The sequence below is a fragment of the Dermacentor albipictus genome, chromosome 6 (assembly GCF_038994185.2).
Source record: "Dermacentor albipictus isolate Rhodes 1998 colony chromosome 6, USDA_Dalb.pri_finalv2, whole genome shotgun sequence".
NCBI classification, from domain to species: domain Eukaryota; kingdom Metazoa; phylum Arthropoda; class Arachnida; order Ixodida; family Ixodidae; genus Dermacentor; species Dermacentor albipictus.
The window spans coordinates 125,562,395-125,588,754 of NC_091826.1; the positions used below are offsets into that span (position 1 = coordinate 125,562,395).

The window sequence follows — 26,360 nt, forward strand, 5'->3', positions numbered from 1 at the left end:
GTATATGTTGAGGATATGTATTGACGGGTCGCAGCGTCTGAAAGGCAGTACCCGGACCATTGTATATAGGTTGCATGAGCATGACATTATGTGTAAGCCCATCTTATTAGCTTCATCAAACGTTTACGTCAGAATTTCTTACGTTCAGGACTGTCATGTGAAGTTTCGAAAATGCCTGGAACTTACATTTCTACTTTTGCGGGTGGTTTCTTGCTTTAGATATTTTGAGCTGGCTGTTGGTGTGCAGGCATAATTCATTTGTATTACAGAATGAACTGCAAATGCACTTCATTCTGCAATGACTGAAGTCGACAATTCAGATTTTTGTACAATACGTAGGCCACCATGTAACCAAATCTATACAGTGAAGACAACTTTCACAAACGAGCCTGTGTAAGTGCGCAAATTAAAACCTGTGCTGCCAGGCGTTCTAGATCTCTCCATATGTGATAAAACTGTCGTATTTTCTTTTGTGTCTTTCCTTCTTTTACGCTACGACATAGTGAAGGTTGCTAAATAAACCTACTATGGGGCTATCCGTTTGATAGGGGCTTTGTACTGCTCGTGGAATGGCGTGGCGGCGGCACCATGGTATTTGAGTCAAAAGTGCGACTGATAATTTATCCATTATATCACCTGAGATAAACATACCCACGCTTATGCGTACGTCTGAGCAGTCTCAGACGATAAAATTTGTTTTCAGATTAATTTCGGCGAAACACGAGTTGCAGTCGTTTTTTTTTCTTTTTGTAACCTTGCTCGTCGCGTTAGCGCCGCCGTGTTGACGGCAAACGGCAAGTCCGAAACGTTTGTAACTTCACGGTAAGCTAAATGATTGACAAGTAAGTGAAACTGGGCGTAATGTTAGAGTCGTCTTAGCAGGCTCTTGCACAATGATTTTGTCGAAGATAGATTTAGAGATACAGGGCATTAGTCGGAATGTTGGCTTTGCCGCATAGCGTATTTTGCTCACAGACCACGCCAAGAAGAAATCCCGAGGTGTGTGCTGTATACAGTTTCGCTGTAAAATGACATAGTGCCCGTACAACACAACCAACCTTACAAGACAGGGGCGACCTTAAGATGTTTTTATCGGCTTCCGCGAGGAGCAATCGTACGTTGCAGAAACCCGGTAAGCACGCTACAGAATGCAAACGAACAAGAGTACTACTTAAACAGTCCGGTATGGTGTATTAGGATAGAGGCTTGGGAGAGTTGGTCGTGGCTCATAACAGCGGCATCTGCATAGCGCACGAAAATGCGCTATGCAAACGTTCCCGTTCGAGCACAATCCTGCGATACTCGCACGATACGGACGTTCAGCCGACTAGGCCATGGCTGAAAGCGAGCGCGGACTAACACAACCCGAAGGAGCTCACTTTTCTGATTGGTTAAAATCCAGCCAGCCTTCACAGTGCTGCCACCAAATTGTCAGATGAGCTATAATGCAGCATTGATTTAGGCAACACTCTAATCTAGTAGGGAAGTAGTGACAAGTTTGGATTATCGAGTTATAACAAAACTAAAGTAGGGGTGCATTGGTATTCTTGAGGAACAGGGGATCTAGATGGTTTATTTACAGGAATGCTGGCGAGTTCTCCGTTTTTCAGCCAAAGTGTGTTCCAGAATTTTTTATGGTTACTGCGAAGCACGTTAAGCAGATCTTGGTGATACAATTTCCTTTTGAAACACTTCATTCGAATCCTACGCAGGTGCGAGTGCTCAGAGTATTTCTCACATTCATCACAAGAATTTATTCGTATAGCGTCTCACAATAGACGTTTCATTCTTTTCAATAAACTTCTTACGCCATAGAGAACCAGAGCACGCCGACATCACCGTTTAGGAAATTAATGGTACCTATGCTTCTGTAAGAGGAATATTTTTCTTCTTGCATAGTGAATAGTATTGATCTACAGGCCCAGAATATACGAATCGGGAGAAGTGGTGCTAGAGAATCTCAACTTCAGCGTTTACTGCTGCAAAACTGGCTCTGCTGCAGTCGCGTATAACCTTTGTCAGAAGCTGAGGGTTGGTAATCATGATGGAAACGTCGAAGGGAATGAGGTTTTGATCACTAAGCCCTTTTATACACTGCAGTGATTCAGTCATATCAGGACTTTAACCTTGAACAATGGCGAGAGTGATATAGCCATGAGTTGTACTGTAATTGCTTTCAGAGGGTAAATAAAATAAATAATAAGTAAAAGAATGAGATCTAAGGAATCTGTCGATTAGCGACTCGTTCCCAGTAAGAGGAAACCTGTCAGTTTCAGGAAAGTTTGAATCCCCGCATAGTAACAAACTTGCTTTTGGAAGCTGTGACTGTATGTCTAATAGAACTGTATAAAACTTTTTAATAAATGAAATATCGCAATCTGGCCTACGATAGCACAATACAAGTAAAACCGATTGTGAAACAAGCGATTTGTTAGCCCAGATAATTTCATGTGTGCTCTTCATTGCAACTAGAATCCAATCGAAGTTTGCTTTAGAAGAACCACGACACCGCCACGACGCCTGCTTACCCTTTCACGTCTATGAAAAGTGTAGGTCTTATCTTCAGGAAGTACTTCATCCTTCATTTCAGCCACGATTCAAGGAAAGCAGCGATGTCAGTAGAGGGATCTTCCAACATGCATGCACTATGTCTTTTTTTTTTTTGAAGATAACTTCGAACGTTCCCCATCACAGCTATGTTATGGTTGAATGCCGAAACTGTTTTAGTGGCAGTACAACAGACACGAGGAAAGGTGGGTAATGAAAAACGTTTTGGAAACCATTGCGATTGCTATGGCTTGATTTCAATCATGGAGTCATGGCCGGTGTCATAAATCTATTGACTAATGCCGATGTGCACTTTGTTAAAGCAAATCTTAAACAGGGTGTTCGACTGTTGGGCATATGAGTAAAGCTTTCTGCGAGCTATTTCCACTTACTCAGAAAAATCTTCGTGCATCGAGAACTACGATCCTTTCAAGTTCAAAGCGACGAAAATAACCTTCAATATTTCTTTGAAGCGTGTGAGCTTAACTATAATGGGGCGGTTTTCGGCCTTGTCGAAAACATCCCAGCCTGTTTGCGCGCTCTATAAAGAGGTGACGACAGCAATATCGAGCTTTTGAACGCAGAAAGAAATTACTTGTGCCTCGTATTGTTCCACTGATTCCCCATGCTTATCCGAGATTCCAAAAAAAAATAGTGAATTTGTCCTACAAAGGTGGTTTTCTGCGTCATGACACTTCCCTGCTGGAGCTCCGATTCCTAGAGATAGTTTTGCAAGTGCCTTGCTGGGGACGGAGTCTAAACCTTTCACAGTAGTTTCATGATTTGCTACAATTTTTTTTTCGTTAAGAACGCCAACACGCAACGAAATCCTGCTTATGAGGTTTTCGATCTTGGTTAGAGGTTCTTCAGTTCATTGCAAGTACATTTATCACAGAATTCTGTTAATGTTCCAAACCAGCAAGAGATTGGTAAATAATTGCATAAATAATTAAGAATTACGTAAATACAAATTTAAGTATAGGGAATTATTAATAGGGCCAAACAAACAAATGAAACCGACCAAACGTTGCCATCACCGAGGAGACGTGTTCGGATACGTCAGAGACGTATGTTTGCAAGATCAGCGACTGAAAAGAACGTTTCAGCACTACCTGACTAGTACTACTAGGGAGTTTCGGCAGTTATATCTTTCTTGCCATTTTCGTAGGTCACAGCAAGCCGGAAGATTATAGTGGCCTAGACGAGTCTGTGGCCTTGGGACCTCGAATATAGATGCCCAATGGTCTACCTGTACACTACTTGAGCGAACGTACATGCTAATATTCTAGTATTACGGAGGCAGAAGCAAGACGCGGTGTTTCGTAGACAAATATGCTAAGTATACACGATGCTATTTTTTTTTATTCCAGCCGACATTCGGGAATCTAACAGACTCACCTTTCGCGACGGGCACGCAAGTCCACATCTCGAGGCAGCCCCTGCCGCGAAACTGGCCCATGGACATCTCGAAGGCCGCCATTGGTATCCCCAGCAGTATCAGCACGACCGCGTACGAGAGCAGGAAGCAGGCTGCAGTCGAAGGCGCCGTGGTTGACACACAAAGCGTAAAAACTGCTGTCAGACCTCGTTGGTCGATCTATAGCCACGCAGCATCGGATTGCGGGTTGTTAGGCTCGACAGACTTCCCTATGAAGGAACGCATGAAGTTAACTTTCTGCACACATGCATTTGTCGTATTTATAATGAAATGTCTTCTTGAAGTGAACGATTTCAAAATCAAAAGGGTAAGACCTTATCGGTAACAACATCACGGTCAACCATACTGTTTCCTAAAAAAATGCGTTCGAAAGAAATCTGGCGCAGCTACCACTGAGATACCATACAGACGACTTGTAGTGCCCATATTTGCTCAACGTTCCTGCTCGTGAGTTCACGGTTTCGTATGACGACACTTATTACGCTTTATCTTCGTGAAGTTCTAAGCAAGCACATATTTCTAAACGCATGAAGCTGATGAGTTTCTGCGCACATCCATAACAATTACAAATTTTGTATTGATAATGCAATGTCTTCATGAAATGCACGATTTAAGAAACCTCGTGAACACTGGTTACGCACAAGCGTATGGACGCACTTAACAGTGTTGCGCAGAGCGACGAAGGGACAGGACCTGAGGGAGAAAACAACACACGACACCTTTGCGCTCAGGTGTCGTGTGCTGTTTTCTCGCTCAAATACTGTTCTTCGTTGCTCTGTGAAACAGTGTTATTTCAAACCAGCTAGCCGACTGCGGAATGTTTTGTATGGGAGCCGCGAAGATGCACATGGAGCACCAACAGCGTCGAAGCACAAACGGAAGGGGCGCGAACGGGGCCGCGGGTGCTACATTGATCTCGACGGTGCGACGCCTGGTGTGCCACATGGAAAGCGGATGTTAACGTACGAGCGTTAAGGGCTGCCCGTCACAGAAAATGCAACGTCACCGTCCGGCGTTCAACGTCCGCCATCTTTTCGCGAAAAATCATTCCGAACAACACGTACCCAACCGGGCAACCTTCTGTATAGCCAGAGACGTTACTGAACTAATTGAATTTATCAAATCAAAATGCGTCGGAAAAATTGTAATGTACGACTTATACACAATCTACAGATGTGATAGTGTCAGATTTGAATAATGAATAAACATAGTTATGTTACCCGGGAGCTCGAACAAACACCCCTTTTCCAACGTTTCTTCTATTCATAGAGCGGCGCCTCCGGTTCCTTGCAACACCTCCAGATACCTCTCGCCTCCGCGCATCCACCAAGCAATATGACATGCTTCTACTAGAAAGCTCGCCTTCGTGCACAGCATTCTCCGCCATTGTTTCCCGGTTAACATTACGATTACATAAGATGCATAAGCTGCCGTTGCCGAGAAGCATGAGAAGCAGGCAGGGAAATTCGAATGCTATCGCGTTCCACTCTTAAACGGGAAGCTTTAGCGTCCTCCAAATTTTCGCTACACTTGCGCAGTGAGCCCCGCGGAATCGAAGCGCAAACAGAAAGACTGCTGGCGCGGCAATCCTCTTCTCCTCCTCCAGGCACCTTTCTCCTCCGGCGCTCGCTTTCCTCGCAGCGTCAGACACAACCTCGTCAACTTCATAGACGCTTAGGCACACGACTTTTGCACTTACCACAAAGCTATTTAAAGCCTTATCCACGAAGTATATGCAAATTCTATGCTACGTATGATTCCCATGCTGGCGGAGCCACCTTGCCCTCGACACTAGCGTCTTACTCCGTTCTATTTGAAGAAAACAGTAAAACACTTTTCACTACAGAACCACCGTAGTTTTGTCCAAATAAAGTCGACCTGAAATTGGGATCATAGAAACGTCACCTACACTTACGACCGAACACTGTATGGATTACTTTCTCCTGAAAAATTGTCACAAATTGTTTTATTTGTAGCATTTATCTTACCGGAGTAACACAGTCAGGCATTTCTGAAACCCTAAGCATTTGTGTCCCCACTTTAAGGAAATAGACACAAAACCTCTATGGGAAATGTGTTGCTGCACCATTAAGCATCTTTTATTTCAAGCTACATCCATGCGCGCTACGGGAACATGTTAACTGGAATGACAGCTGACTTGACCGCCGATTTCTCGAAACTGGCACTAAGGACAGAGCTTGTAAAATGGTTACGCTTTTTCTACTAGCACAACCACTTAGATAAAATTTTTAATTGTAACCTAACTATTGACATTATCAATTATGGATGGCATCCATGGCTAGCTCAAAGTGACGTCGATCGCTGCTACGACACTTACGAAAAATTATTATTTTGTTTCGAATTCGACACATGAAGAGAATATTGCTTAGATACCTCGTACATGAATTCAAAACAACGTGGAGGTTTTCAGGAAGTTGGATGTTTGAAGTGATTAACAGAGGAAGAATAAACAGTGTCGTTGAAGCCGACATTTCGTCAAGGGACTTCGATGATGAACATCTCGAATCAGGTGCGGTTCTCAAGATAAAAAAAAAGGGTTGCGTTAAAATGCCTGCAAGGATGTCACATAAACGGCCGTCCGCATGGCTCTAATATCTAGATTCTTGTTCATAATAATTAGATTCTTGTTGGCGTTATGAAACTAATGTAATGATCAAAAAGTAGGTCCGCCTCATCAAGAAAGTTGTCAACGTTTGCTACCATCATAGCTTTTTATGAAAAAATTGTATAGTTAAAAAAAGAAACACTCCGTATATTTCCCTGTGCACGCGTCCTTGTTTCGTGTCAATGCATTTGGATAGATTTTGCTGGGATATTTTTACACGTGCATAAACGACATCATTTGGGCAATAAGCTTAGAGTTATGAGTGAGTGCTCGTCCAGTCATCTATCGCGTCTTTTCTCACGTTGTGCGCATTCATTATGAACAGAAGCTAACTTTCGATATTGCTCCGGCTAGAGCAGATAGCTCACCTCCGCCATGGCTGAGTATGAGGTAAGGGAATTCAGTGACGCACTGGTAGCTGCAGCCGATGCAGATGCAGACGAACAGGAACGACCGGCTCGATGAGTAGTACTGTTTATCCGGTGGAAGACCAGCTCCCTCGTCCCCAGTTCCTGAGCCTCCCGAACCACTCGACATGATACTTTGGCAGACGCCCTCTTGCTAGGTTGTACGCTGAAACGCTGAAATGTGACGTCACCGCAGAGGCTGCTGCGCAATGAGAAAAAAAAGATCGCAAGTTTTGAGTCACTGATATATTTGTAAGGCCTTCCGGTGTGATTGTTATTTTCTTGCGAAGAAATAAAATAAGCCTTTCCTTAGTCCAGGTATGCCAAAATGTGCCCTATACAGTGACTTCTTCCTTTCTTTCTTTCTTTCTTTCTTTCTTTCTTTCTTTCTTTCTTTCTTTCTTTCTTTCTTTCTTTCTTTCTTTCTTTCTTTCTTTCTTTCTTTCTTTATTTATTTATTTATTTATTTATTTATTTATTTCTTGAAGAGAAAGGAGAAGCGCGTCTTTGTGATTTTATGAGCGCAAGTTGTCGGATACCCTATTTAACACACTATGCAGTTCTAGGTATAGTCGTTATCGCTGTTTAATAACGTAAGCTCTGTACGACTTCCGCTTTTGACCACTCACGTTGTCCGCAACATATCGCGTGCAAAATAGGCAACGGAGTGCGTTGAAACAGAGGCTCGAATATTTTCAGCTGTTTTCCTCTGTGCATAACCGAGGTCTTACAAGTGAAGTTTACCGGATCAGTTGTGCATGAATCGTAAGTAATAATAGTGAGGCTTAGGAGCCTTTCGTTTTTCTGACAATCTGCAGGAGTCTTGCTGTACAACAAACGCAAAAAAGAAAGCTCCTTTAGTTCCGGCGTAGTAGACTGACGAGGCACGTGAGCGGATATTTCTCAGCGACGCATGGTCGCTGCTGTTCTCGCGCGCGTGCAACCATCGCGATCGTACGTAATTGCATTAAAGCTGCACTACGAGTGCAAAAATGATTAGAAACATTCAAAATAGCTTTAAACATTGCATTCAAGTACGAAAAATATTTGCCGCACCTTCAGCTAGTGCAAGTTTTTTTTTTTTAATTAGTCCTGCTCCTTCCTGTGCTAATTTAGGCCCTTGATATCTACTTAAGATCCTTTGTGCACCTTACATTCATGTTGATTTTTGTCTGCGTAGATTTTAGGCACTCCGGCCAACAGTTATTTGCTGGTGTTGTTGTTCTTGGAGTAAGGCAGGTCTCAGCTGTCTTTATCGTAAATACTGCTGGTACAATATACTTATTCAGTGATCTCTTCCATAACATAACTGTTGATAATAAACAGCATGCCTGCGGTACCATTATTTTTTTTGAAACGGCAATATATTACATACCTAGCAAAAAGATATCTGTTCTCTTTCAGAAAGTAACTGGCAACTGCATGCTGTACTCTATATGATATAGCGATTCCTGCTTCCATCACGTGACCACTCCCTCACTCGAAATAGCAAATCTCCATTCTTCTATGTTTATGCCCTGACTTGTAGTGTATACTGCGAAAATAATACGTTTGTTTGTAAACTGCCTTCAAACCGTGCGATTAATTTAAGCCTATACAATTTTTTAACGCAGAAATTATTTCAAGCCACTCAGTCGCTATGCAATGAATAAAATAGAGGGAACTTTTATTAGCGGCACTTTAATCGGACAGATTTAGGCGTCCATATTTACTCAAGAGTCACCATTTAGGCAGGATTTTTGCTTTTGTTGTCTTATGTTTAAAAAAGTTTTTCAGTCTGCATCATAGACGTCCGTAGTTGCGTAGTGGTTTCAGCTATGCGATGCTAAGCCCTAGGACTGCAGGATCAAGTCCCACGTGCTGCGGTCTCATTTCGATGGGGAGCAAATGCAAAAGTGCACGTGTACAGTGCTTGGGGTGCATGAAACAAAAAACCGCAGGTGGGCTAAATTAATCCGGTGTCCCCGTCTACGGTGTGCCTCAAAATCATCCTTGTTTTGTCACCTAAAGCCGCCAAACATGAGAAAATATTATGTACATCATATCTAATGTGCCATTTGTTGAGGGGTTTGAAACCGCAAAAAGCAGTTATTTGAGTTATTTACTTGAGGAAACGTTTCAAGCACGTACATGTGCTATGACAAAGGGAAGAGAACGGCCGACAAGGGCCGTAGCGCAGAATTGGAGCGTAATGAGATTAAAAACCTAGACCTCCGAAAGCACCTGTAGAACAATTCTAGGACCAACTTTGCTTTTTAGAAGATGATTGATGTAGTGATGATAGGTTAGTGAGGGCTAGGATTCACCGCGACTTGGAGAGAGAAAGAGCAAAAGTTGTCAAAAAGCAACAGGCCAACCTAGGCGCAGTAAGGGTGAAAGCAGACAAATTCAGGCTGGTATTTGCAAACAAATATGCAGCCTTGGAACAGTGAGATGATGACGATGACATAGAGGTAATGAATGAAACCGTAACTAGGCTTGCTTCAGAAGTTGCAATTGAGTTGGAGGGAAGGCACCAAGGCAAACAAAAGATAAGCGCTCTCAAATAACAAACGACCTAATAAAGAAACCACAAAGAATGAAAGTGTCCAACTCAACAGATCAGACAGAATTCGCGGAACTCTAAACAGTAATCAACAAGGAGACAATAAGGGATAAGAGATATACGCACTGAAAGATAGGCAGGGGAATATAATCACTAATCTCGGAGATATAGTAAAAGCAGCGGAAGAATTCTGTACTGACCTGTACTGTACCCAAAGCTGCCACGATACCTCCATTCGAAGTAGACATACACAGGTTACAGGCTCCTTCTATACCTATCAATGAAGTTAGAAGGACCTTGCAATACATGAAACGGGGAAAAGGAACAGAAGAAGATGAATTACCGGTCGATTTGATCAAATATGGCGGCGCCATAAGGCTTGGAAAATTATCGTCCCTTAATACGAACTTTCCATCGACTTCAAAGGTCCCAGAGAACTGGAGGAATGCCAACGTTATACTAATCCATAAAAAGGAAGACGTTAAAGAATTAAAAAATTAAAGGCCATATAATATTCTATAAAATGTTCACCAAGATAATCTGCCATAGAATAAGGCAACACTGGAATTTAGTCAACAAAGGGAACAAGCTGGCTTCAGGAAGGGATACTCTACAATGTATCACATCCATGTCATTAATCAGATTATGGAGAAATGCGCAGAGTACAATAAGCCTCTGTATATGGCTTTCATAGATTACGAAAAAGTATTTCATGAAGTACAGAAGCAGTCACAGCGGCATTGCATAATCAAAGAGTAGAGAAGGCTTACGTAAATGTCTTGGAAAGTATCTGCAGAGATTCCACAGCTACCTTAATTCTCCACAAGAAAAGTCGGAAGATACCTATAAAGAAAGGTGTCAGACAAGGAGACACAATCTCTCTAGCGCTATTCGCTGCCTGCTTGGAAGAAGTATTCAAGGTATTAAATTTGGAAGGCTTAGTAGTAAGGATCAACGGCGAATATTGCAGCAACTTTCAATTTGTAGATGACATTGACCTGTTCAACACCACTGGGGACGAGTTGAAACAAATGATTGAGGACTTTAACAAAGAGAGTGTAAGAGTTGGGTTGAAGGTAAATATGCAGGAGACAAATATAATGATCAATAGTTGGGCAAGAGAAGAAGAGTTCAAGACTGCCAGTCAGCTTCTAGATTCTCTGAAGGAGTGCCTTTACCTAGGTCAATTAATCACAGGAGACCCTGATCACGCGAAGGAAATTTGCAGAAGAATAAACATGGGTTGCAGCACATTCTACAGACATTGTCGGACCATGACTGGAAGCTTACCATTATCATTAAAAAGAAAGATGCACAATGAATGCATTATATAAGGGGTGACATATTGCGCAGAAATTTGGAGACTGACAAAGAAGCTCGAAAACAAGTTAAGGACCGTGCAAAGAGCGATGAAATGAAGAACGTTAGGCGTAATGTTAAGATACAGGAAGTTAAGCGGTGTGGAGCAGAAAGCAAACAGGGATAGCCGATATTCTAATCGACATTGACGGAAAGAAATTGAGGTGGGCAGGACATGTAATACGTTGGTTAGATGACCGGTGGACCATTAGGATTACAAACTTGGGACCAAGAGAAGGAAAGCGCCGTCGAGGACGGCAGAAGATTACGTGAGGTAAAAAATAAGAAATTGATAGGCGCGAGCTATAATCTGGTTTGCACAGGACAGGAGTGATTGGTGATCTCAGGGAGAGGCCTTCGTGCTGCAGTGGACATAAAGTAGGATGATGATGATGATGATGATGATGATGATGATTATGATTATGATGATGCAGTGCTATATTTACTATGTCGTTGATATAATGAATATACCGAATGCAGCGAATATTTTGTTATATTCTGATTTTAGCGCGTTTGTTTTTCTAGTCGCAGCATTACCGGTGTATCCGTTCCCTTGAATTTATATAATACTGAACCCATTAATTTGGCTGTAATCAAACAAACTGCCGTTAAAGTAAGTGTGTTGACTTTTGGTCATAAAATAAGGCTGTTACGTCCAAACTCGGAGTCGTGGAACCACCCTCGTTTTGGTAAGAGGCTCCCACGTCACCAGTGCAAAAAAAAAACCATCTGTACAACAACAAGAAAAAAAACGTAATGCACAGGTGGCACCATAAAATTACCTGGGAATCACTAGACAACGTTAAAGGACAGAAATGAAAATATTGAGTCCTGCTAGAATGAAAAATAAAAGTTCCGTGATACCAAATCCATCATTGATAGACAGGACAGAGCTTTTGAAAGCGAGAAGCAGACGAATATAAAAAAACCGCAGAGGCGCCACATATTTGAGACTATAAGTTCTCATATGACATTAGTCCTAGCCCATTTACCTAGCGCGGCAAAAATAGAGGTCACATTGGGATTACGTCAACTCGCCCTTTTCTGCTGCGGGCATGTCGAGTAGAGTAGGTGGCAATATTCTGCATAAGTCACATGTTGGGACACAGAAAACGATGATTGGAATCAATAATACAGCGATGCAACACGACGAAGTGCTTTCCTTTATTGTAATATGAAGGAATTCTGGTTCATATTTTTTAAAACTCACACAAAGGGCACTACACGCTTATAGCTAGCAGAACTGACACACCTTGGTCGTGCAAGTTGACGGAAACCCTTGTAGCTTATTTTCAGGGGAAGTATGGCTCCAATTGATGGACCTGGCGTCACCAACGTTGTCATGGAATTACGACACAGAGATATATTCGCAGACATAGCGCAAATGTAAGGCTACCCATGATGACGTTACTCATAACAAATAAGTTACCAACAGATCTGGGTGCGTTTCTTCCCGCGGCACTGGCGTGTGCCTCGCGTGGCAAGCACTGTGATTACCAGAACGCAGCGAAGCATTACATCGTGAAACCCTGACACATTACTGCCCTCGGTAACAGAACCGAAACTGGTTAACAGAGAGCAAGCGTTTTAGCAAATTATTTAGGGCACTTCGGTATTTTCCTCATCATTTCTAAACATATGAGAGAGTGGACCTTAAATTGACGGAGAAACTGACAAGCCCTATTAAATTTGGTGTCAGTACTCCTTCTAGGACTGCCTAAAATTTGAAGTGCTGACTTAGCAAAAGTGTCACCGGAGACCTCAATTCCACAGTGTATTCAACCATCTGTGGTTTTCAATACACTCCCAATGCTCGCCTCAGATGTGCTTTTCGCAATTCTCTTTCGTCACGATGTGACTGCTGAAGCTGGGAGTTGCACCCATGACTTTGTACTCAGCAGCAGAAAGCCATATAAAATGAGTAAAGGGTCCGTACGACCAATCGATGGACTGCTTCATCGACTCACGTCGATGAAGCAGTCCATCGTGTGAGTGACTCATGTGTGAAATGTGAGTCCTGCACTGTACATCCGATGTGTGTTAACGATCTCCAAATGGTCTATCTTGATCTAGTGCCATCTGCTAGGGCATTCCACAGTTTCGGACAGCGCTTACAATGAAGCTCCTTCGTTTCTTTGGGGCAGTAACATCGTGTGTTCCACCAATGAACGCATGCTCGTAACAGCTCGCCGCGTCGCGTTAAGTTAGAACTAAGGAGTCCTGGTAGCCGCAGTGAAGGTCGCCGTCAGCTGCGTGGATAGGCAGGAGAGCGAATTCAGTAATTCTTTTCGTACTTCTACTGCGAAATAATCGCGCCCATTCGACGCGTCAAAAAAGGCTTCTCGACCTACCTCTGTTGTGCTGGAGGGCGTAAGTAATGATCGCTGCAGGTAATTGATGCGACCGCGGATGGGTTTGGTGCGTCGTGAACCTGCCGCAGCCACTGTAGTCACGACACGGCAGCTTTTTCTCCGAATCTGAGCTGGCGCTTTGGTTCTTCTTCTTCTTTGCAACCTTCTGTACACCAGTCATGTAGGTTCTGCCGACTTCTGCTTATATCACCACGGCTACATTTAGAAAATTCTCTTTTGAAATATTCTGCAAGAAAGTCATTCTAAATTACAGACCTAAACCATTTGCTTTTTGCTTGGGACAATCAATAGTGACACACACATAAATTGGAAGTCACCCTCACAGAATTACAATGCTGTATTCCAGAACTAAATTTTAATTTACACAGGTATGATCTGGTGCTATCCCTTGTATTCCATGTGTCAAAGATCTTGAAAGATTGAAAATTCATTTAACCTGCGTCAATTTGTAACCCAGAGAAAAAAGTACAACGAGATATTGTTCCGAAATTTAGAAATTGCTGTAAACACTGAAAACACCTTTTCCTTTGGCGCATCGACGTTAGATTTTAGCCATGGAAACGTAGGCATCGCCGTATACTAGCTCCTCGGTAACACAAGCAGAGTGCCTGGTTAATTTACCGATTTATTATTTATTATTTTATGATATCCCAATTTAAATTGATTAAAATTTATGACCTCCTAGTTTCCTCTTCTTTTAAAGAACAGACACTTTCCTCCAAAAAAAGGTCTCAGACATTAGTTTTCTTACTTTAATGAATTCTGTAACTTCAACTGTTCCCTAACAAATACTTTTCCCTGAAATGTTCTCCTCCCCAGCCACAGTCGTTTAACCGCGAGTTTCTTGGTCAAGCCCCGTAATGGGTATGAGCGATAATCTCGGAAGCAAACAAGCAAGCGAGGCCATTGCTGTCTTCCAGTACTCGCTGTAGACGACAAGATAGACGGCTAAGTGAACAGCGGCCATCACAAGTCTCGTGCTGATTCTCACGAAGGCGTCAAAGGAGACAGCTTCGCGAAGACAGCATCGAAGTAAAAAAACGATGAAGGCTGCTTTCCTGTTGAAACAAGATGGCGGCTGAGCAGGACACTTGGGAGCATATAATTAGTAAACATAATTAGCATTTTTTACAACAAACAACATGGCTTTCGAAGGCGTCTGTCAACTGTTATGCAATTATTTGAAACAATACACAGTTTTGCAGAAGCCCTTAATTGTCGCGAACAAGTTGATGTCATTGCTCTAGATTTATCAAAGGCATTTGATAGGGTTAGCCATAGCAAGGTCATTGAAAAGCTTTATGGGTATAATGTAAATTCAGAAATTATTAAGTGGATTCAGGCTTACTTACTCAACAGACAACAGGTTGTTGAAATAGATGGCGAGTGCTCCTCTTTCCTTCCTGTATCATCACGTGTACCTCAGGGCTCGGTCTTGGATCCAATTTTCTTCCTACTGTACATTAATGATATCGCAACTGATGTACACCCTATGATTGAAGTGCGGTTGTTTGCCGATGACTGCCTCTTGTTTTACCGCGTTAAAAGTGTTTCTGATCAAGAACGACTAAATGATGCTTTATGTCGAACCTATAACTGGTGTGAAAAAATGGCATATGCAAATCAATTTTAATAAATCTGTTTGCATGACAGTTACGACTAAGAAAACTCCGTTGAAGTTTTCGTACGCTGTAAATAATAATGTAATTAAGCATTCCACAAAGCTCAAATACCTTGGCGTAACAATCACTAGTCACCTCAACTAGAATGAACATGTCGAAAATATGTGTAGATCAGCCCAGCGCAAGGTTGGTATGTTACGGCGTAAATTGAGAGATGCTGCACCAGATAATAAACATAAGGCATACACCACCATTGTTAGACCAAATTTAGAGTATGCTTGTATAATTTGGGACCCTCATCAACAATAGATAACAGATAAATTAAAGCGCATTCAGCGAATGGCGGTTAGGTTTATTTTTTCTGATTACGACAAAACTCACTCGGTAACCTCCATGCTCGCCAGGGCTGGTCTCACTATGTTGGCTGTGCGCAAGAAAATCGCGCGCCTTAAGTTTGTATATCAACTCTATCACAATAAGCTGAACCTGAATTCCAGTTTGTATTTGAAGCCTCCTGGAAGGGTTTCACCCCGAACCAACCACAATTACGCTATAATGCCGTATGTGCCAAAAGTTGATGCCTTTAAGCACTTTTTCATTGTCAGGACAATTGCTGAGTGGAATAACTTGAATTCTTGTGTGTTTCCGAGCAATAACAGGGTTGACTCTTTTGAAGAAAACTTGACTGCGTTATTTGCGTGAACTTTGTGCTCTGTATTCCCACCCTGTAACAGCCAGGCAGGGCTCACAGTATTGGAAATAAATAAATAAATAAATAAATCGACGCTTGACCACGCTTGACCAAACTGGTCAAGCGTGGCATAGCCTCTTTGTGCTTGTCGAATGCGGTGGAAAAGAGTTGTACGCATCTAATGCAAGACAGTGCCGCCTAGCAAGAAAGGAGACTGTCAGCGGCAGGCTATCCAAAGATTTTGATCACTACAGTGGCTGAATCTGTGTACAAGCGTTTGAAAATGTAAAAGAGGGGGGATCGCGAAGTGGGAGACAAAATAAAAAGGAACTTGGTGGTTATGCCTTATGTACATGGAATTTCACATAGATTGAAAAAGGTTGCGGCTAGAAACGACGTCAGTTTGGTTTGTTCTGCGCCTTGTAAGCGTGCAAAACTTTGCATGAAGGTCTCGCAGCACAGTTCGCGAAAGAGTACGTGCAATACCAAGCATGTCGTGAAGCACCGCACATGGGACACATGTGTAGTGTACAGTATTCCGTTGAAATGTTATAGAGTTTAAATAGGGCAAACCTGTCGCTGTGTGAATTATCGCATGCGTGAGAGTGCAAATCTAATACCCACAGGGACAGGAGGCAATCTTCCGTTGCATTCTAAGGAGTGCGGTTGTAACCCTATCTTCAGTGACGTTTCAATCTTGCGGAAGGCTAAGACTCAGCAGGAAAGAGAGCTGATTGAAGTCTATATGATTGAAGTCTGGCCGGCCCGGCGGGTACGTCGCTTCTTGTCACAACGTGGCCGTGCGCCGCCATCACGTGCGCCTCTTCCGAGCAGTTCCTTCTTGCCCTCGACTCCGACATTATAAAAGCAGCTGCCCCCGGATGCCAAGAGAGAAGCTTCGATTTATTCAGTCGAGTAACGTGGTCTCCCGTTTCTCCACTTCGGTCGACCTGACCGGCCGCTCTTTTGCGATGCTAGAATAAACAAGTTGTTCTGTTAGCAGTCGACTCATCCTTTGCCAGGAACTTCGGATGCTTCCAGCTGTACCCCAGGCCGCCAGGCCAACGCTACCCTTGGGGCTTGCGACCCATTTGCAACAACTGGTTGCCAGCGGGGAGATCGCGACAACGGAGGCCAGCAGCGAAGATATGTGGTCGACTGTACGCTGAGCAGCACAACGACCATCCGGGAGCAGTGCAACGAGCTCTGTGTGATGACTGGTTGCCTGCAGCGGAACGACTGCGCTGAATTCTTGGCCGTGATATTTGCTGAGTGCGGGACTTTCTTCTTCTCAGTTTTGCCAGGCTTTTGTTAGTGTCAGAAACAGAGCTGGTAATTCTGGTTGTCCTTGCTGCCGGGTTAGTTTGCGGCGAGACAATAGTAGGCAGTAGAGAAAGCAGCATTCAGAGTAGCCATGGATTGGAAGTGGTTGCGCAAACCGAAATTGCTGGAGCTTGCAAGAGAGTTGGGTGTGGATGTCTCAGACAAACTCAGAAAACCAGAACTGCTAAGGGCTATCCTTGAGTAAGAAGCTGAGGATTACGAGCTGTCGGAATGCATTGAGACCATTTAGGAGATGGAGACGGCAAAAAGAGAAAGACAGGAGCGCGAACGTAAAGAGCAAAAAGAGAAAGAGGAGCGCGACCGTCAACACGCTTTGGAAATGAAGCGTCTCGAGGTAGAAATGGAACGCGCCCGTAATGGATGTCAGGCACACGGTGCAGGAGAACGAGTATCATTCAAAATCAGTGACCTGATGTGGCCGTTTAAGCTTGGAGAAGACATTGGTTTGTTCCTGGCTAACTTTGAGCGAACGCGCGAGAAGCAGGGGTTCTCTCGGGAAACGTGGCCGCAGCGCTTGCTCACTTTGTTACCCGGTGAGGCAGCCGACGTAGTCACTCGCTTGAGCAGAGAAGAGGCAGAGGATTTTGACAAAGTGAAACCGAGTCTGCTAAAAAAGTACAGGCTGTCAGCGGAGGCGTTACGTCGGAAGTTTCGGGAAGGCAGAAGTGAGTCATATACAGAGTTTGCCTACAGGCTTATGTCAAACATGCAGGAGTGGCTCAAAGAAGAGAAAGCGTTTGGTGACCACGAGAAAGTTCTGCAGTGTTTCGGGCTGGAACAGTTTTATAGTCGGTTACCTGAGAACGTGCGGTACTGGGTCTTGGATAGGCCAGACGTTAGTACGGTGGCTAAAGCCGCCGAGCTAGCCGAGGAGTTTGTGACGCGTCGGGCTCGCGGAGCTAAGGACGGTCAAAAGGGTGAATTTGGCTCCAAGTTTGAGAGGCCGAAGTTCACGCCCATGAGAGCAAGGGGGGACACACGTAGTGCGGATGCCAGTGAAAGCAGTCCGACCGAACGTAAGGAGACGGTGGCAGCCGAAGCTGAACGCAGAAAGCGGTTCGAGACGAGGCAAGCGCGCGTGTGTTATACGTGCCAGAACCCGGGTCACTTTTCGGCGCAGTGTCCAGAAACAAAAACAAAAGTCGTGTTTTTGTCATTATGCAGCACCACGGTGTAAGAAGTATACAGGGAGGTGTTGACACTCTCCACTCGCAGCGTGCGAGAGCGCCGCCCGCTCTCGGCCAAAGTATGATCGGGGGTAGCGAGCCAGGAGAGGGGGCGTGGTCACACAGCCGACGAAGAGGGCGCTGTGAAATGCGGTCCCAAATCGTGGCGAGCTGTCATGCGCGTGCTGCACTACCTCGCAGTTTTTGCTGGCGCGGCTGCACTTCCTTGGTGTTTTGGACACGTTTTTTTTATTCTCGTGTTTTATGGCCTTGTGTTTGGCTTTCATCGCCATAGAGGCTCACCTCTGGTGGGTATTGCGTAGACGAAAGTAGCAGCGCTTTTTTTTGGTTGAGACGTGTTTGCAATGGGAAGAAAGTGTTCCGTCCCGAACTGCAATTCGCGCTACCGGACTTGCATGGAGCGTGTGGCCCTTTTCAAAGCTCCGTCCGACAATGTTCATTTGGAGCAGTGGCTTGTGCGATTCCCAGGTCAGACCGGAATTTGACACCTACCGACCATGTATGCGCCAAGCATTTTTCAGAGGACGTGATATACTGGAAATATTACGCGAAGCTCAATGGAAAAGTGCTCCTTAACGCCGAAAAGAAGCCTGTACTCTCTAAAGGCACAGTTCCCACCTTATTTCCAAATTGCCCATAGTACCTCACACGGCCAAACAGACCTCGAAAGCAGCCTTTTAAAAGGGAACCTCCTGGGCGAGCACCCGAGCGAAGTGAGCTGAAAGTCGACGACAAGAGTGCGACGCAGCATCTGCAAGCTTCTTTGCCTGCTGCGACACCTGTGGACTCGGAAATAGCCTTAAAGCCAGCGGCTAAGCGACATCATCTTCAATATGCTGGGAGAAGGAACTTCAATGTGTCTTGATAACAAAAGACATGTTGATCACCCAGAGCACATCTGAGGGCCTTCGAATCACATCAAAATCCACAAAAGAACTTTGCAATGTTCTCCTGCACGATTACAATTTTAAATATGCCTTGACAAGCAAGATAAATAAAGATCCAATTCAACGTTTCTTTGGTAAGGCAAGATTGGCTGGAAGCCAGATTAACCACCCGTTAATGCCTACTTTCATGCAGCTGTACCAGACATTAAACATTTACACCCTCCGCAAGCCTCCTAAATTTGGCAACTGCAGAGTAGTTGAGAGAGAGAAGCCGCTACTAGACATATCTGATTTGAGGGCCCTTATAAACCCGAACAATGTCACATCAGCAAATGACTTCGTAGATGCGGTGAAGCAGAAACTCGACAGCCTTATCTGTGTAGAGGACTGGGAATGTGATGATGTCCGTTAAGAGCCAATTCAACAGTAGCGAGCGGTGCCGCTCTGTGCAGCTGGTGCCCTCGGAGCCGGACATGCCCAACGTGTTTTCGAAGAGACAAAAAACCCTGTGCACTTCAGCTGCTGCCACGCGGCTGCGCTACAGAACTTAGATGCGAAATCGCTGTGCTCCTTCACCCGTTCCCACGGCCTGACACAGGCAACAAGCGACACCACGTCTTGGGAAATGGGCTTTAAATGCTTCGCGATCCGCATGACATCATTAACTGGTGTAGAGCAGATACTTTCGTATCAGTAAAGCATTATGCCTGACACACGCATGTCTTTGGTACATGTAAACCATTTTCTTAGCGCTTTCAGTTATACTCACGCAAATAAACTCGAAAATCGAGCTTGGGCAGTGGAATCACAAGGTGCCAGCCCGCTGATCTGAGCCCGCTGGTCGTGGCACACCTGTCGTCTCGCAGTAGAACTATACGGTGCGCCCCGCCACGGCCGAACATACTATGGACGCGCCGGCGGGCGCAGTGTCAACACCTCAGTATATTCGTTCACCGTGTGCAGCACTAACGAGAACATGAAGCTTCTCGAGCCTTACATGCGAGACCTCCTCGTGAACGGGAAACAGTGCCGAGTGCTTCGTGATTCCGCAGCTACAATGGATGTAGTCCATCCCTCTTATGTAGAACGCGATATGTTCACGGGCGAGTGCGCATGGATGAAGCAAGCCGTGGAAGCTCATAGCGTGTGTCTGCCCGTAGCAAAAGTGCTTATTGAAGGACCTTTCGAAGCACTTGAGACGGAGGCCGCAGTGTCATCTACGCTGCCCCCCCCCCCAGTACCCGTACCTATTTTCGAACAGGTCCGATCACCTCCTGCGCGAGAAGGGACTTTTGTTTGGTGAGGCTAGCGTTCAGGCCTTAACCAGATCGAGAGTTCGGGAGCTCGCTGCAAAGGTGGTAGTTGCGGGGCCGACGTTGTCGAACAATGAGAAAGGGTCGAAGGCTCAGCAAGCTGATATTAAGAGAACGTCCGAACTCAATAAAATTGAGCCTGTAGCGTTAAAGGCACCAGATACTGGAGAGGAAATGCCCGACACGGGAAAGTTAGAAGAGCTATCTGCAGATTTTCTCATCGCGCCTACGTCAGATCGACTTATTAGGTTGCTAAAAACGAGCCTGTCGGCTTTGATAGCCGAGCAAAAAAAGGATGGCAGCCTAGAAAACATGCGCTGCAATGTCAAGGAAGGTATCGCCAAGAAAAATGCTCTTTTTGTAGAAAGAAGTGGGGTCCTGTACCGGAAGTATCTAGACCGCAGGGGAGTGGAGTTCGATCAGCTGATCGTGCCTCAGTGCTACCGTCAAGATCCGTTGCGCTTGTCGCATGGGGGCTCGTGGTCCGGACACCTAGCAGTTAAGAAGAGTAAGGACCGTCTCTTGCAAGAGTACTATTGGCCAAGGTGTTTTCGTGACGCAGAACACTTTGTGAGGACATGTGACACCTGTCAGCGGGTGGGCAAACCAGAGGACAAATCGAGGGTGCCGTTAAAGTTGGTACCTATCATTACGGAGCCTTTTAGACGGCTCGTTATTTTTACAGTGGGACCTCTGCCGGTAACAACCAAGGGGTACAGACACATTTTGACTGTGATCTGCTCAGCGACATTGTTCCCTGAAGCAGTGCCGCTTAAAGAACTCAGCTCAGTTAAAATAGTTAATGCACTACTGTCCATATTTGCGCGAGTTGGTTTTCCTGCGGAAATCCAATCAGATCAGGGCACAGTGTTTACTAGCGCGTTGACGACAGCCTTTCTCGAAAGATGCGGGGTAAAGCTGTTACACAGCTCAGTGTACCACCCCCAGTCGAATTCCGTTTAGAAGCTCCACTCCGTCATGAAGCGCGTGCTGAGAGCATTGTGTTTTGAACATCAAACTGACTGGGAGCTGTGTCTGCCTGGGGTGATGTTTGCATTACGGACCGCGCCGCATGCGGCTACGGGGTTTTCGCCAGTTGAGCTTGTGTATGGTCGCTCGCTGCGGTCTCCACTTCGCATGCTTCGAGAATCGTGGGAAGGCAGGGGCGACGACCCAGTCGTGGTGGGTTACGTGCTTAGGCTCCTCGAACGCTTAAAAAGAGCACAGGAGTTGTCAGGTGAAGTAATGGCAAAGGCCCAGCAGAGGGCCAAGGTTTATTATGATCGGACAGCCAGGGCCCGTCGTTTTGAGGTAGGCGATGAGGTAATGATATTGCGCACATCGCTAAAAAACAAACTCGACGTGGAGTGGGAGGGTTCAGCACGGGTAGTTCAAAACCTGTCGGACATTAACTACGTGGTGAGTCTGCCAGGAAAACGGAAAGCTCAGCAAGTTTACCACTGTAACCTGCTCAAACCCTATAGACAAAGGGAAGCAGTTGTGTGTATGATGGTAAACGTTCCCGAAGAGCTTTCGGTCGAGCTTCCGGGACTAGGCTCAGTGACGAACAGGGAAGACACCGATCAAGTCATTAGTGACTTAATCAGTAAAGCACCACTGTCGCCGGAGCAGAAAACCGAACTACACCAGCTCTTACAAGAGTTTCAAGGTCAGTTCTCTGAGAGGCCTGGTAGGACTTCTGTCCTTACTCATGAAATATAACTTACTTCCCCTGAGCCAGTACGATCCAAGGTGTATCGGGTGCCAACCCGCCAGCGCGATATTATGGAGGCTAAGGTAAAGAAAATGCTACAGCTTGGTATTATTGAGGCGGGAGAGACTGATTATACCTCCCCTTTGATTTTAGTTGAGGTACCGGGCAAGGAACCTCGGCCTTGCGTCGACTACTGCAGGCTTAAATCCATCATCATCATCATCATCATCATCTTCATCATCAGCCTAGTTACGCCCACTGCAGGGCAAAGGCCTCTCCCATACTTCTCCAACTACCCCGGTCATATACTAATTGTGGCCATGTTGTCCCTGCATACGCCTTACTGTAATCCGCCCACCTAACTTTCTGCCGCCCCCTGCTACGCTTCCCTTCCCTTGGAATCCAGTCCGTAACCCTTAGTGACCATCGGTTATCTTCCCTCCTCATTACATGTCCGGCCCATGCCCATTTCTTTTTCTTGACTTCAACTAAGATGTCGTTTACCAGCGTTTGTTGCCTCACCCAATCTGCTCTTTTCTCATCCCTTAACGTTACACCCATCATTCTTCTTTCCATAGCTCGCTACGTCGTCCTCAATTTCAGCAGAACCCTTTTCGTGAGCCTCCAGGTTTCTGCCCCATATGTGAGAACTGGTAACACACAGCTGTTATACACTTTCCTTTTGAGGGATAGTGGCAACCTGCTGTTCATGATTTGAGAATGCCTGCCAAAGGCACCCCAGCCCATTCTTATTCTTCTGGTTATTTCAGTCTCATGATCCGGACCCGTGGTCACTACCTGTCCTAAGTAGATGTATTCCCTTACCACCTCCAGTGTTTCGCTACCTATCGTAAACTGCTGTTCTCTTCCGAGACTGTTAAACATTACTTTAGTTTTCTGCAGATTAATTTTCAGACCCACCCTTCTGCTATGCCTCTCCAGGTCAGTGAGCATGCATTGCAGTTGGTCTCCTGAGTTACTAAGCAAGGCAATATCATCAGCTAATCGGAAGTTGCTAAGGTACTCTCCATCAACTTTTATCCGCCATTCTTCCCACTCTAGGTCTCTGAATACCTCCTGTAAACATGCGGTGAATAGCATTGGAGAGATCGTATCTCCCTGTCTGACGCCTTTCTTTATTGGGATTTTGTTGCTTTCTTTGTGGAGGACTACGGTGGCTCTCGAGCCGCAATAGATATCTTCCAATATTTTTACATATGGCTGATTTACACCCTGATTCCGTAATGCCTCTATGACTGCTGAGGTTTCGACAGAATGAAACGCTTTCTCGTAATCAATGAAAGCTATATATAAGGGTTGGTTATATTCTGCAAATTTTTCTATCACCTGATTGATAGTGTGAATATGGTCTATTGTTGAGCAGCCTTTACGGAATCCTGCCTGGTCCTTTAGTTGACAGAAGTCTAAGGTGTTCCTGATTCTATTTGCGATTACCTTAGTAAATACTTTGTAGGCAACGGACAGTAAGCTGATCGGTCTATAATTTTTCAAGTCTTTGGCGTCCCCTTTCTTATGAATTAGGATTATGTTAGCGTTCTTCCAAGATTCCGGTACACTCGAGGTTATGAGGCATTGCGTATACAGGGTGCCCAGTTTCTCTAGAACAATCTGACCACCATCCTTCAACAAATCTGCTGTTACCTGATCCTCCCCAGCTGCCTTCCCCCTTTGCATAGCTCGTAAGGCTTTCTTTACTTCTTCTGGTGTTACCTGCGGGATTTCGAATTCCTCTAGGCTATTCTCTCTTCCACGATCGTCACGGGTGCTACTGGTACTATATAAATCTCTGTAGAACTCCTCAGCCACTTGAACTATCTCATCCATAGTGACACGTGTACTTATCTTTATCGGGCAACCACGTTTCGCCGCTTAACAACTGTAATCGCAGAGCGAGGGACGCGCCTGCATGTATCCGACGTTTCTGGAAAGTTATCGACGCTTCTATCCGCGTGTCTGTTGTCGCCGAACCTTGTGTTATCAGATTTCATCGCGTGACACGAATGGTGTAGAACTTTGTGGAAGACACGCGGGTCCCATCAGTTAATCTGGAACATTCGACGACTGATCTATAAAAGCCGACGCGCTTGACCCGCTGAGCAGATTTCCGACGATCGCCGACCGTGTTCGCCGCTATCGTTGTGCTATAAGTGTAGCCTGTTTTTGTGGGCACAGGTTCGCCCAATAAAAGCTAGTTTTGTATTCCACCGTATTCTTGCTTTCTTCACCGTCACTACCCCGTGACACTGGTGGAGGTGCTTTTCGTTCATGTACCGGACGCCCCCGACAAGCCGTGATCCAAGCCCGGAGCACAAAGAGAACACCAACGTAGTCCCGGAGCATCGAGCAAGCCGCCGTCTTCAACAGCTGCCCCCGGAGCACGGACTTCTACCTGAGAAGGCCAAGAAGATTGTGGACAAGGCAACCCCAATGGCAGCCCCAGCGTCCCCCATCGTGCTGCAGCAGCCCAGGGAACCTCCGACGTTCCGCGGATCAACATTCGAGGATCCGGAAACCTGGCTCGAAACGTATGAGAGGGTCGCTAAGTTTAACAGTTGGGACAGCGACGACAAGCTGCGGCATGCCTATTTCGCATTGGAAGACGCCGCCAGGACGTGGTTCGAGAATCGGGAAGCCACCTTAACGACGTGGGACCTTTTCCGAAGCGGCTTCTTGCACACGTTTACAAGCGTCGTGCGAAAAGAGCGCGCCCAAGCTCTACTAGAAACCAGAGTGCAGCTGCCAAACGAGACGATCGCAATCTTCACGGAGGAGATGGCCCGTCTTTTCCGGCACGCCGACCCGGAAATGTCGGAGGAGAAAAAAGTTCGCTTCCTGATACGCGGCGTCAAGCAAGACCTTTTCGCCGGACTTATTCGTAACCCACCGAAGACTGTGGCTGAGTTTTCTGGAGAGGCATCGACGATCGAGAAAACTCTGGAGATGCGCACCCGGCAATATAACCGCCAGGGGCACACGCCGCAGTATGCCATCCAAGGACTAGGTTCGGACGACCTTCAAGAGACCATCAGGGCCATTGTGCGCGAAGAACTGCGCAAGGTCCTGCCGTCGTCGCAGCCTCAAGTGGCCTCGATCGCTGACATCGTCAAAGATGAGGTTCAGCGGTCGCTTGGAGTTCCGGAGGTGCAACCTCAATTACCGCAACCCCAGCCAGAAGCGATGACCTACGCCGCCGTCGCACGCCGTCAAGGACCCCCTCCGCGACCGCGCCAGGGCCCTGTCACGCCGCAGTTCCGTCGTCCGCCGCCGCCACCGCCAGCACGACCACCCGTCGCCCAGCACACCTACGCGAGGAAGACGGACATTTGGCGCGCTCCTGACCACCGCCCGCTCTGCTACCACTGCGGAGAAGCGGGTCATGTCTACCGACGATGTCCCTACCGGGAGATGGGACTGCGAGGGTTCGCCGTGAATGCGCCGCGTCCACGGCTTGGCGAGCGCCCACGTGACATCGCCGATTACCTCGCCGCTACTCAGTGGAGCCCTCGACGGCCGTCCCGTTCGCCGTCACCAGGCCGCTACCTTTCGCCGCAGCGCCGACCATACACCGGCCCAGCCCGGGGCCGCTCTGCGAGCCCATATCCGGAAAACTAAAAGCAGCAACCGATGGAGCTGCGGTTGCTGTTCGTCGAACTGACGAAGATCCTCCGCCGCCGACGAAGACGACGAAGAAACCATCTCGACGACCTAATGACGACACGCCGCCGTTCCGGCGAAGTCAGGAAGCCAAGACTACACCGACGAAAGACGGCTTGACGACGCGACGTTCCAGCTTCAGTTCAACACGACGCAGCCGCGATCCGACGCCGAGACCTAACTGTAACGCCAGACAAAGAACCACCGACCTCGACGTGCTTCTCGACGGCCACGCAGTCACCGCCTTAGTAGACACAGGAGCCGATTACTCCGTCATGAGTGGATCCATCGCCACCCAGTTGAGGAAAGTTAAGACTGCATGGGAAGGCCCTCAAATACGCAACGCTGGAGGACACCTGATTACGCCGACTGGGATCTGCACGGCAAGAATTACCGTTCATGACCGGACTTACCCTGCCACATTCGTTGTCCTCCAACAGTGTTCACGAGACGTCATTCTCGGTATGGACTTCCTGAGCCAACATGACGCAGTCATCGACCTGAAGTCGAAGTCGATAACGCTGTCACAAGATCAAGCGATACCGCCGGAGAGCTGTCGTAGTCACCACGCCTTGAGTGTGCTAGAAGATCAAGTGAGCATCCCGCCGCGCGCCAGCATTATCATTTCCGTCG

At 46.1% G+C, this 26,360-nt stretch overlaps 1 protein-coding gene across 4 annotated transcripts in view; it reads right to left on the reverse strand.

Moving 5' to 3' along the window:
• Positions 1–13,416, reverse strand: part of LOC135899412 (sodium- and chloride-dependent glycine transporter 2-like) — a 204,790-nt gene extending 191,374 nt beyond the window's left edge. For 2 of the 4 annotated variants that reach the window (XM_065428653.1, XM_065428651.1), the window contains exons 1-3: positions 13,274–13,416; positions 6,980–7,220; positions 3,946–4,077 (exon numbers count right to left, since the gene is read on the reverse strand). In XM_065428653.1, coding sequence (XP_065284725.1) covers positions 3,946–4,077; positions 6,980–7,148 — 301 coding nt within the window. In that variant the 5' untranslated portion in view covers positions 7,149–7,220; positions 13,274–13,416. Of the gene's footprint in view, positions 1–3,945; positions 4,078–6,979; positions 7,221–12,174; positions 12,242–13,273 lie in introns of those variants that run through there. The other 2 variants (XM_065428652.1, XM_070541316.1) reach the window with 2 other exon arrangements.
• Between the last annotated feature and the right edge of the window lie 12,944 nt (positions 13,417–26,360).